At 43.2% G+C, this 13096-nt stretch overlaps 1 protein-coding gene across 3 annotated transcripts; it reads left to right on the top strand.

The window, feature by feature from the left end:
- Nucleotides 1-6985: 6985 nt before the first annotated feature.
- On the top strand, nt 6986-12459 carry COPS7A (COP9 signalosome subunit 7A). Of its 3 annotated transcripts, none has more exons than XM_045826699.1 (8): nt 6986-7118; nt 7572-7776; nt 9440-9515; nt 9751-9839; nt 10768-10970; nt 11637-11742; nt 11890-12041; nt 12212-12459. In XM_045826699.1, the coding sequence occupies exons 2-8, from the start codon at nt 7615-7617 to the stop codon at nt 12249-12251; spliced, it is 828 nt and encodes a 275-aa protein (XP_045682655.1). In that variant the 5' UTR covers nt 6986-7118; nt 7572-7614; the 3' UTR covers nt 12252-12459. The 3 variants fall into 3 exon arrangements, with proteins under 3 accessions (XP_045682655.1, XP_045682656.1, XP_045682657.1); XM_045826700.1 differs by having other exon boundaries at nt 7090-7231; XM_045826701.1 differs by lacking the exon at nt 6986-7118 and adding an exon at nt 7245-7298.
- Nucleotides 12460-13096: the final 637 nt, after the last annotated feature.

Genomic DNA, 13096 nt, shown 5'->3' on the forward strand with positions numbered 1-13096 from the left:
CCTTATCCCAGGCTTGCAAACCTGCCCCTCCCTTCACACTTCCTCTCTTGGCAAATGGCATCTCAATTCTTCCCATTGATCAGGGAGGAAACCCTGAAGTCACCTTTTTTTATATATATCTACATCTGGCTAGTCTTTTATTTAACTTTGATATCTTTAAATATATGTATACAAATATGTGTATTTATGTTATATGTAAATATGATTTTACATATAAAATTTGATGCACACGATACTAATATATATGTTAGTTATAGAGTAGGAAATTAAAATGAGTATCTATGAACCCACCATCCAACCCAAGGACTAGAAAGTTATCAATGACTTGTGTCTACGTGGTCCCCATCCTACCATCCCCCTGACTCCTCTCCCTAGAATGACTACCTCCCCAGTTTTTTTAATTATTCCCCTGTGGTTTTTTTAATCCTTACCCAAAGAGGTGAGGGTTAAAAAGAGGTGAGGGTTAAACACATTTTTTTATTGCTTTTAGAGAGAGGGGCAGGGGGAGAGAAACATCAATGTGAGAGAGAAACATCAATTGGTTGCCTCCCAGACATGCCCACATCGGCGATTGTACATGAAAACTAGGTATGTGCCCTGATCAGGAATCGAACCTGCAACCTTTTGGTTATGGAGCAATGCTCCAACTGAGCCATACCAGCCAGGGCAAAATTATTCCATTGTTTTTATTTTATTTTCAAAAAATTTTATTGTATTTTTTTCCTCCATTGTTTTTAAATATAGTTTTCTCACAAATAAATATAAGCTTAAACAATAAATGTGTCGTTTAGTCTTGCTTATTTTCAATATAATAAAAGTTATATTATATTATATTGTATCACATTATATAATATGTTATATAATATTATAGTAGCTCTTGGTACATGTTTGTTTTCTCACTCAATATAACATTGCCAAGATATATCCATATTGTGGCAGGTAACTGGAATTCATACACTTTCACTGGAATATAATGTGCCACTGTGTGAGTATATCATAATTTATCTATTCTGTTGATAGATTTATGATTCTTTGCTATTATAAACATTGTTGCTATGGATATTATTTTATTTGTCTCCTGTACAAGTGTGAGTTTTTCTAGAGTACATATCTAGAAGTGAGACTTTTAGGTTGTGGAATATAAGAATAAACACCTTGCCCTGGCTGGTGTGGCTTGGTGGATTGAACACTAGCCTGTGAACCTAAAGGTTGCCAGTTTGATCCCTAGTCAGGACATGTGACTGGGTCACTGGCCTGGTCCCCAGCTGGGGGCTTGGGAGAAGCAACCAATCAATATTCCCCTCCCTCTCTTTCTCCCTCCCTTCACCCCTGTAAAAATAAATAAAACCTTCTTAAATTTTAAAAAAGAATAAGCATCTTTTTATAAAGTATATGATTGTCTAACTACTATGCTGTACACCCGAAACTAATGCAAAATAATATTGAATGAAAAAAAAATTACCTTTAAGTCCTGGCTTGTGTGGTTCAGTGGGTTGAGTGCTGGCCTATGAATCATAAGGTCGCTGGTTCAATTGCCAGTCAGGGCACATGCCTGGGTTGTGGGCTGGGTCCCTGGATGGGGTCGTGTGAGATGTAATGGATTGATGTTTCTTTCACACATCCATGTTTCTCTCCCTCTCTTTCTCCCTCCCTTCCCCTCTCTTTAGAAATGAATAAATAAAATCTTAAAAAAAGAAAAAAGAAAAAAATCATCTTTGAGAAAGAATACCAAATTGTGTTTTTCAATGTATACTCCTACCAGCAATATTTGAGTTCCCATTGATTTACATTCTCTCCAACACTTGTATTTTTAGACTTCTTAATTTTTGCCAGCCCCAAAGATGTATAATAGGATCTCATTTGGTTTTATTTGGCATATCTCTAATTACTAATGCAGTTGAGCATCTTTTCAAATGCTTATTAGGCTTTTGAATTTTCTCTTCTGGGAATGCCTGATTATTTCTTTTCTTACTGATTTGTAGGAGTTCTTTATATATTCTGGATACCAGTCTTTTGTCAGTTCTGTGTATTGCAAATATTGTCTTCATTGTGAGATATTTGTGACCTGTCCTTTGCCTTTTTTCATGATGTACAGATGCTCCTCGACTTACAATGGGGTTACATCCCAGTAAACCCATCGTAAGTTGAAAATATCTGTTAAGTCGAAAATGCACTTAATATACCTACCCTACTGAACATCACTGTTTAGCTTAACCTAGTTTTAAATGTGCTCAGAACACTTACATTAGCCTACAGTTGGACAAATATCTCGAGTTTCATCTCAAGAATAATTGCCTTCCTCTTTTCATCAGAAGCAAGGGACACAGATGGGCATTTTGTATATGTGATGGCATGTGAAAACACCAAACACAATATCCCAAAACACGGGCAACACAGTAAGTACACTGTAGAGTACTGGTTGTTTACCCACGTGGTCACGGACTGCCTGGGGGCTGGGGCCCAGCGCTGCTGCCGCCCAGCATCATGAGCAAGTGTCATACTGCATATTGCTAGCCATGGAAGAGATCATAACTCGAAGTACAGTTTCTACTGAATGCATATCACTTTCACATTATCATAAAGCTGAAAAATCAAAAGTTGAACCATTGTAAGTTGGGGACCATCTGTGTTTTGATTATCAAAAGTTCTTAATTTTAGCCCTGGCTGGCGTAGCTCAGTGGATTGAGCGTGGGCTGGGAACCAAAGTGTCCCAGGTTCGATTCCCAGCCAGGGTACATGCCTGGGTTGCAGGCCACAGCCCCCAGCAACTGCACATTGATGTTTCTCTCTCTCTCTCTCTCTCTCTCTCTCTCTCTCCCTCCCTTCCCTCTCTAAAAATAAATAAATAAAATTAAAAAAAAACACATTTCCTTTAAAAAAAAGTTCTTAATTTTAACAATTTTATTTATTTCTTTTTTAGAGAGAGGGAAAGGGAGGGAGAAAGAGAGGGGAACATCAACGTGAGAGAGAAACATTGATCAGCTGCCTCTTGCAACACTGATTCTGTGACCGAGAATCGATCACAGAATGCCCAACCAACAGAGCCATGCCAGTCAGGGCCAGAAGTTCTTAATTCTAATATAGGCATACTTACCAACCCTTCAGTTTACGATTGTGCTTTTTATTTCTTGTGTAAAAGAATCACTCTCTACCCTCCTAGTCAGAAAAGTATTTTCTTACATATTCTTCAACAGATTTAAAATTTTGGGTCTTTATACTTAAGTCCTAAGTCTATCTTGAATTGATTTTTGTGCATGGTGTGTTATAAGAATCTATTTTTCATTTCAGTTTTTTATTTTATTTTATTTTTTTCATTTTTAATAGGGAAAATCAGTTTTCCCAGCCTCATTTATTAAAGTCCTTCCTTTCTGCCTGATCAGCGTTGCTAATTGTTTTGTATCAAAGTTCCTTATATACATGGATCGTTTTCTGTCAGCTTTTAAAAACCTGCACCAATAACACATTTTCTTAAATCCTATAGATTTAAAATAAATCTAGTTATCTCCTGGAGCAAACACCGCCTTGCCAGTCTACTCTTCTTCAGGAGTATTTTGTCTCTTCTTGGCCACTGCTCTACTTGAGAATCAACTTGTCAAGTTCAATAGGATTTTGGCTGGAGTTGCATTGAATCCAAAGTCCAACTCAAGACAAATTGACATCTTTTTTATATTGAAACTTCCTATCATGGACTTGGGATATCTCTTCGTTTATTTAGGTCTCTAATGCCTTTCAATGACATTTATAATTCTCCGCATACAGATAATGCACATCTCCTGTTTTATTTCTTTCTAGATACTTTATTGCTTTTCTGTTGGGGTAAAAGTTATTTTTTAAGATTACATTTCAAATTGTTTTTGCTGGCTTATAGAAGTGCAGTTGATTTGCAATACTGGTTTTAGAGCCAACCACCTTGATGGGCTCTCTTTTCTGTATAATAATTTATAGCAGGGGTGTCCAACCCGTGAACCACAGGCCACATGCAGCCCAACACAAAATCATGAATTAAAACATTATGAATTTGCCCTGCTGGCGTAGCTCAGTGGATTGAGCGCGGGCTGCGAACCAAAGTGTCGCAGGTTCGATTCCCAGTCAGGGTACATGCGTGGGTTGCAGGCCATGAACCCCAGCGACTGCACATTGATGTTTCTCTCTCTCTCTCGCCTCCCTTCCCTCTCTAAAGATAAATAAATAAAATAAAAAAAAATTATGAATTTTTTTTGTGATTACATGTTGCAATGTATTTAATGTGTGGCCCAAGACAACTCTTCTTCCAGTGTGGCTCAGAGACGCCAAAGGTTGGATACCCCTGCTCTATTAGACTTTTTGAATTACAGTCATATTATCTGCAAATGCTGGCAGTTTGCTTTTTCCTCTCCAATATTGTGGCTTTAATTTATTTTTCTTGTGCTGGCTAGCACTTTTAGTACAATGTGAATGCAAGCTGTGATAGCTGGCATCTTTCTTTTGGTTCTGGCTTTAAAGAAAACACTTCCATTGTTTTCCCAATAACAGTGGTATTTGTTGTAGTTTTTTCAAATAACTTCTATCAAGTTAAGGAAGATCCCTTTTATTCCTAGTTTGCTAAGAGTTTTCATTGAAGTAGATGCCTTTTTAAAAATATTTTATTTATTTATTTAGAGAGGGAAGGGAGGGAGAAAGAAATAGAGAGAGAAACATCAATGTGTGGTTGCTGGGGGCTGTGGCCTGCAACCCAGAAATGTGCCCTGACTGGGAATTGAACCTGTGATGCTTTGGTTCGCAGCCCACACTCAGTCCACTGAGCTATGCCAGCCAGGGCTGAAGTAGATGCTTTTTAAAAATGTATTGTTACTGTGAAATACAACATATAAAGATAGGTGCAACAAGACATAAACATAAACCATGGAATACTGCTTGGACCGGTGTGGCTCAGTGGGTCTGGTATTATCTCATAAACTGAAAGGTCCCCGGTGGAAGGCATGTGAGAGGCAACCACACATTTATGTTTCTCTCCCTCTCGTTTTCTCCCCCTTCCCCACTGTCTAGAAATAAATAAATAAAATCTTTAAAAAAAACTTTTAATCTGTGAACATGGTAATATCTCTCCTTTTATGTTAGGCCTCCAGTGTCTCACAGTAAATTATAATTGGTACATACAGGTCTTACACATATTTTGTTAAATTTATACTTTAGTATTTGATATTTTTCATACTACTACAAGTAGTAACTTAATTTTTTTTAATTTATTGATTTGAGAGACAGTAATTTGTTGTTTCATGTATTTATGCATTCATTGGTTGATTCTTATACTCATTTGTGCCCTGACCAGGGAGTCAGAACTGCAACCTTGGCCCTGGCTGGTATGGCCCAGTGGATTGGGCGCCAGCCTGTGTGCTCGAAAGGTCACCGGTTTGATTCTCAGTCAGAACACATGCCTGGGTTGCAGGCTGGCTTGGGGGCATGTGAGAGGCAACCATGGATGTTTCTCTCCCTATCCCTTCTCTCTAAAAGTAAACAAAGAAAATCTTTTTAAAAAAGAAAGGAAGAAACTGCAACTTTGGCATATTGGGACAATGCTCTAACAAACTGAATCTATGTAATCTTAATTAGGGGCATATAGGTGCAATGCCAAGGCTGCAATAAGTAACTTTTAAAATTATTCATCATCTGATTATTTGTTGTTCATATATATATAATTGATTTTGTATGTTTTTTGTCAAGCATCCTTGTTAAAGTCACTCTAATTATTTGTAGGTTCTTTTGTTCTTTCTACATTTGCTATCACATTCTCACACTTTTTGTAGATGGTGACAGCTTTGTTTCCCTTTTTACGTAATTCTTTAAGTCCCCCCCTCCCTTGTCTAACTGCTGTGGCTTGTATCCCCATTACAAGACTGAATAGAATTGGTGATGCCAGGCATTCCTTTATCAGATTAACAAATTCTTTTACTTTTCTAAAAGATTTTTTAAATCACAAATGGATGTTGATTTCAGCATGTGCTTTTCCTATATTTATTGATTTGACTGTATGATTCATTCCTTTAATCTATTAATATGATGAATAAAGTGATGTATTTTATAATATCAATCTCCCCTTGAATTCTTGGCATAAATTCAAGTTAGCCTTGGATTTTGATATTTTTTGCACATTGCTGGCTTCAGTTTGCTAATGTTTTATTGAAGATCTTTGTATCTTTGTTAATAAGTGAGACTGGCCTGAAATTTTCCTTTTTAATATTGCCCTTTTCTGGTTAGGTTATCAAAGTAATTCTGGCCCCATGGAATGAGTTGAGGGGTGTCCTTTCTTTTCCTGTTTTCTGGAAAAGTTCACATAAGAATAAAATTATCTCATTCTTAATGCTTTCTCTTTCTTTCACACCTCACATCTAATCCATTTGCAAAATTCTGTCCACTCTAGCTTTTTTAAAAATATATTTTATTTATTTTTTAGAGAGAGGGGAAGGGAGGGAAAGAAACATTGATCAGTTGCCTCTCACGTGCCCCCTACTGGGGACCAGGCCCACAAACATTCCCAGGCATGTGCCCTAACTGGGAACCGAACCAGCGACCTTTCAGTTCGCAGGCTGGAACTCAATCCACAGAGCCATACCAGCCAAGGTTGTTCACTTTAGCTCTAAATTAAATATACAACACAACTATTTCTCACCTCCACAATGATCACTTCTGTCTAAGCCACAACCATTTCTTGCCTAGATACAGTAGCCTCCTAATTGGACTTGTTGCTTCTGTTCATGCATCCATCCTGACATTTTAAACACAACCACCAGCTATCTGCCTGAGACCAGAGGTTCCCTCTGCATTTAGAGTTTAGCGCTGGGCAACAATAAAGTTTTATTGAAACAAAGCAGAAAAAATGTTCCCGTCAGTCTTTCCTCAACAGCCAATCAGAGAGTAGAATGCTTAAGTCGCTCACAGAAACTTCAGGGGTTGGAAGGCGGGAGCAGGGACACGTCCCGCTCCCAAACCTTCTAGTAAGAGCGGAAGTACAGCCGGAAGCCAACCATAGAGTTTAGCGGCCAGAGAGACCCTGCGGGGAGGTGGCAGGAAAGACTAGAAACAGCTGCCGGAGGTGACGGAGTGGCGGCCCCGCCTGGGTCTCTGGAAGACGAAGCTTGCAGGTAGCAGCCCTCAGAGTCTAATCCTGGGTACAACGCAACAGTCTGCGGGAGCCCCCAGTCTCTGGGCGGCCTCTTTAAGGGAGGAGGCGGAGCCACGGGGAAGGATCGTGAGGGTGAGGTCACATGGTTGGGGGCACTTGCCGGGCACCAGTGGAGATTTGAAGAAGCGTTGTCGTTGGGGTAGACACCATGTGACACCCCTCCCCCTACTGCATTCTATGTCTTGGGGTTCACTGGGGTGCACGTCATGGGGCTTGGGATTAGGCCCAGGGGAGGGGGGAACTGGGCGTGGCAACCAAAGTCTCAGCCAGGCATCTTTTGGAGTTTTAGACCGCTTCATCGCTGATTGCCCATTGCAGTAGTCACTGTGCCTCTGCAGTCAGCCTTAGCCCTTGTGCTTCTCATCCTCCCAGTGTCCAGGGACCTCCACCTTCACATCCTCTTTCCTTGCAGCTCCAGGCATCCTGAGCCCAGGTCCCCCCAGCTCAGTGCAGCCATGAGTGCCGAGGTGAAGGTGACAGGGCAGAACCAAGAGCAATTTCTGCTCCTGGCCAAGTCGGCCAAGGGGGCAGCGCTGGCCACACTCATCCACCAGGTGCTGGAGGCCCCTGGTGTCTACGTGTTTGGGGAACTGCTGGATATGCCTAATGTTAGAGAGGTGGGTTCCTGGCCTGGATGGCCCACAGGGAATCTTGGGGCTAACGTTTGAATTTGAGAAGGGGTGGGCAGGGCTCATTTTGCAACCCATAACCGTTCAGTTGAACAAGAATAGGATGATGATTAACTGGCACCTGGCAAGAGTGAGTATATAAGTAAACCTCTTAGTTTCCTGTAGAGGATGGATGATCTGTAAAACTCAGTATTTTTCATTTGTAAACAAAAGAACAATGTGATTTAGAATAGGAGACCTGATTCCAGCCCATCTCCATCAGTGTAATAATAACTCTTAATAATCATATCACCTTGATCAGGTCACTTTTATTTTAGGTTTTCAGTTTTCTTTTATGAAAATGGAGCTGATTTTGCTCCTCACCATTACTATAGAAATCAGGTGAGATTATGGGGAAGTGTAAAGTCTGGTACAAATGGAAGGAATGAACATGAAATTGGCATGCTCTGTTTTCCCCCCTTTGCACTATATGCTAATTGATTTCAGTTCAATCATTTAGAGGGTGCTAGGAACACAGCAGAGAAAACTGTTCCCACAAAAGTGGTAGAGTTAAGAGTTTACAGCCCAGAGTGGATAGGTTGCGGAGATGTATGGCACCAGCCCACATCTTGAGAACTGCCATAGTTATAGGTGGGCAAGCTGTAAGTTAAGTTATTGAGGGCCAGTGATTGAGTCAGTGGATTTAGTCTTTTGGGATTACTCTGTGGTGTGGAGAAAACTGTGGCTGACTTCTTTCCCTGCTTTCCTCTGCAGTGGAACCAAAGAGTCAATCCAGATAAAAAAAAAGAAAAAGTATTTATTGGGTGCCTATTTGGCACTCTGCTAGTTGTCTGGGAATGCCAGAAAAGCAAAAGACAACTGTGCTTACCCTAATGAAGTTTACATTTCAGTTACAGAAATCAGATGATGGCTATACACTTACAGATCATTTATTTAGCAAGTATTTATTGAGAGAGACACCTACATACTTAGCTCTATTTGACCTAAGAAGGATACGAGAGACTGGGTCTGTAATCTTATTGAAAAGAAAGATAATTTTTAGGTAACAATCTTAAGCAGGGTTTGCTTGAGGAAATGCCAGAAAGACTGATCAGTGATAGGAGGAGAGGAGGTCTGGGGTGGGGCAGGGGCGCTGGCCTGTGTGATGAAAGCCCCCTGGGTGAGGCAGATCTGAAGCAGAGGCCACAAATTCCAGAGGCTGCCTAGGCCGTGTAGCTGTCGGAGATGGATGAGACTGAGGCAGGGGTCTGCTTAATTAGGGAATAGAGCAGACTGCCTAAAGATAATCAAATTTACAAATATTAAACACACCAAATTTACAAATAAAAAACACATTTGCAATGTCTGGTGTGCGTGTGTGTGTGTGTGTGTGTTAGATACTGAACACTCTGAAGGTTTCAGCCCTGAATTTAGGGTAGGGATTGGAGCCTTATGGAGGAAGAGGGCATTGTGGGGGGCGGGGGAGGCCTGGAGGTCGAAATGAGGGCTTCCTGGGGGGAGAGCCATCAGAGAGGCAGAGTTCCTTCTAGTGAGCTGTGAGTGTTAATGGAGGGGAAAGATGGGGCCAGAACATGGGGTTCCAAACAAGGTAAGGCTGGGAGGAAGGTGGATAGAGGTCCTTCCAGTCATCTCTTCCCTCATATTCTTGCAGCTGGCCGAGAGTGACTTCGCTTCCACGTTCCGCCTGCTCACGGTGTTTGCTTATGGAACATATGCCGACTACTTAGGTAGGCAGAGGGGCTGGAGTTCTGGAGTAGTGAAGGTGGGAGAAGGGTGATTTCTGGAGGGACTCAGAGGAAATTCCTGGGGTATCCTACTTAGATCCCTTAGGTATACAGGGTCAGAGTCAAGACCTGAATTGGCATGGAAAACTTAAAAAACAAACAAATTGAAAGGGACAGAGGCTAGGCCTTCCCACAAAAGGGAAATCAGGATTTCCTACACTTTTGTCCTTTTTTCCAGCTGAAGCCCGGAATCTTCCCCCACTCACAGAGGCTCAGAAGAATAAGCTTCGGCACCTCTCTGTCGTTACCCTCGCTGCCAAAGTCAAAGTGAGTGACAGTCCCCCCAGCACCCTTTTGTTTGTCCTTTCATAAGGGCCCATCTGAAGGGAATTTGTACTGAGACAGCCTTTGAAACACTGTTGCCTCTTCCCACTTTCCTCCCAACATCCCTCTGAGATCTGCATCTGAACTCCATTACCTGTAGCCTTTTAGTTTGCTGTTTTGCTTTTATTTTTCAATCAACTTAAGTTCTAAATGAAACATGTTTTATGTTTGGGGTCAAAATAGCAACGAGGATGGCATTCACTGTGTTGTACAAGGTTCACCCTCCTCCTCACTGTAGAAGGTCCGAATGCAAACAGCCTCTGTGCTCGGAGCTGCAAACTAGGCTCTCTTCTGGGGAAGTGCTAGGCTTCAATTTGCTGGAATAAGAACTATATAACCCAGAAGTATTTCTGCATTGGCCATTAGGTTTGGTTTTTGTTAAACATCCCCCTCCTGTCCTGTGCACTCTCCCAGTCATTCGTAGACTTTCCCATAATTCATTCTGAGTTTACTTAAATCAGGCTGTCTATTCTGACAAACCCCTTTGGAAGGTCAACAGTAACTCCAGACCTCTCCCATACCACGTACTCCTGTTATGTCAGGCTGGTCTTAACCAAGGCCTGTGTGCTTCCCTGAGCTGCAGCCAAAGGCAGATGCCACTTTCTTCCTCTGTGATGTTGGAGCTAAGGGTAGTAGGAGAGCATAAGTCAATTATTTTGTTTACGATTGTCCTTCTCATGCTGTTATTTTTTAGGCTGTAATACTTGTATTTATTTCACTTTAGAACCAACCTTTTAGAGGCAATGATTTAGGAATAGGAGTGGAGGGGAGGCAGATGAGCCTAGGTGGGGAGGAGGAGGGAGGAAGAACCTTGGAAGCCCTTCTCTATGGCAGAACCTCACAAATCCCAGCCCGGCCTCCCGGGCCCCAGTGTATCCCATATGCAGTGTTGCTGGAGGCCCTTGCCCTGCGAAATGTGCGGCAGCTGGAAGACCTTGTCATTGAGGCCGTGTATGCCGATGTGCTTCGTGGCTCCCTGGACCAGCGCAATCAGCGGTTGGAGGTTGACTACAGCATTGGGCGGGACATCCAGCGCCAGGACCTCAGTGCCATCGCCCGAACCCTACAAGAGTGGTGAGACCTGTGTCCTGGCACTGTCCCTCCTCTTCTCACCCCAAGAAAGGGAGAGATGCTTTGGATGGGCTCACAGGGGTGAGGGATGGGCTACAGAGGTGAAATCCAAGAGGATGAAGGGAATTGAGCTCGTTCCTCCAAAGGCTTCTGAGGGGAGACAGGAGTGGAGGGGCTTGGGAGGCAAGAGAGAGGAGATGGTGTCCTTGGTGTAGTAATTGGGGGAGGGAATGGCAAGGGGTGCTCTTGAGAGGATCCTCACTGGGAAGTTGGTTACCTGTCTTAGGCTGGGTTCAGCCCCTTGGTCTGTAACTGTCCAAAGGCCCTGGGCCTCTTCCACTTCTGCTTTTCTCTTTGTGTCCTTGTTTAACTTTAGTTAATTAATACCTTCTTTCCCCTTTTTTAGCACCCCCTATCCCATTTTAGCTTTAGTTCCTACTTCCATCTTGCACATCGCTCCTGTCACTGCCTTATACCTCTCCTATCTTAGCAAGTGTCTTTCCAGCTCCTGGGAATATTGTTGCAGGTGGTTTTGCAGACGCCCTGGTGAAAGTTCCTAACTCAGACAAGGGTTTGCATATCAGAATCTAGGGTTCTTTCTGAGTCTATTTTTAGTGAGTCTGATTACGGCTCTCTTCTGCTGACACTTCTCTCTCCCAATTCCCACAGGTGTGTGGGCTGTGAGGTAGTGCTGTCAGGCATTGAGGAGCAGGTGAGCCGTGCCAACCAGCACAAGGAGCAGCAGCTGGGCCTGAAGCAGCAGATTGAGAGTGAGGTGAGCTGGCAGGGGAGCAAGACAGACCCAAGTTCCCCCAGCCTGGGCCAGTTTTCTGGTGCAGAGGGGTTTGGACAGCGGCTGTAGCAGACAGACAAGGTGGACAGGAACCTTCTCTGTTATTTCGCACTCCTTTCATCCCGATAGGTCGCCAACCTTAAGAAAACCATTAAAGTTACCACAGCAGCAGCAGCTGCAGCCACAACTCAGGACCCTGAGCAACACCTGACTGAACTGCGGGAACCAGCTGCTGGCACCAACCAGCGCCAGCCCAGCAAGAAAGCCTCAAAGGGCAAGGGGTGAGCCGATGTGGCAGGAATTGCTTGCTTCTGGGGTGCCTGCTTTTCCTTGGGAGAAACCTGGCTGCCTTCACTCCCTTTAGTCATTTGCAGGGGGGCAGGGAAATGGGGGGAGTCTTCAGGGGTTAGGGGATTCCTTGCAGCTTCTCTTTCTCTCTCCCCCTTGCCAGGCTCCGAGGGAGCGCCAAGATTTGGTCCAAGTCGAACTAAAGGGACTGTCATTTTTTCCCCTGGAGATAGGGGGTCCTAGCTGCCTGCCTGACCCTTAGGAGTCCTCAAAGAGCCTTCCTGTGCCCCTGGCCAGCTGATAATCTTAGGTTCATGACCTTTCACCTCTCTTCTCTCCCCTACCCCCAAGCATAGGTCACACCCACCTTCTTTAGGGGGGAGGCAAGTATAAGTCATGTTTTTGTTGGTACATTTTGTTTTCTGTGACTTTCTCATGTGTCCCATTGTCCCCCTCACCCTTCCTACCGTGCTCTCCCTCCTGTATTTTTAAGAGCCAGCATCTGTCCGTGTTTCTTCTATGTCATTGAATAGGTGGAGCTGCTGTGTCTCCAGTATAACCCATGTGGTCCTTATCTCACCACCCCACCCCTGCATGACTAATCCCCAATTCCTGCTCCCCACCCCCAGCCCATGTGGGCAGCATCTGCAGAGCCATAGGGCTTCCGCCTTCGTTCCCACCCTGAGAGTCCTTGGAGCCAGTCTGCCATTCTAGGAGTCACTGGACACTTTCATCCTAGAAATCGGTCACACTACAGTCCTGTCCTTCCCTCTCACCTCCCCTTGGGTCCTGGGAATGCTGCTGCCTCAGTGACCCCAGAGCCTAAGAAGGGCAGCTGTTTCTTGAGATGTCAAGAGATGGTTCTTTCTTGGCTCTGGCTATCTTGGAAAGCCTGATGGCAATCCTGGAAGGATTTATACTTCCTTTTGTGAGTTTTGTGGGGAAGGGAAGGGGATATAGATTGTATTAAAAAAAAAGCATATATGCATATATCTATATATAACATAATACAGAAATAAATCTATGAGAAATCTATATACAAACATGC

The sequence above is a fragment of the Phyllostomus hastatus genome, unplaced genomic scaffold (assembly GCF_019186645.2).
Source record: "Phyllostomus hastatus isolate PE091 unplaced genomic scaffold, TTU_PhHast_1.1 phas_scaffold_755, whole genome shotgun sequence".
In the NCBI taxonomy this organism is placed as follows: domain Eukaryota; kingdom Metazoa; phylum Chordata; class Mammalia; order Chiroptera; family Phyllostomidae; genus Phyllostomus; species Phyllostomus hastatus.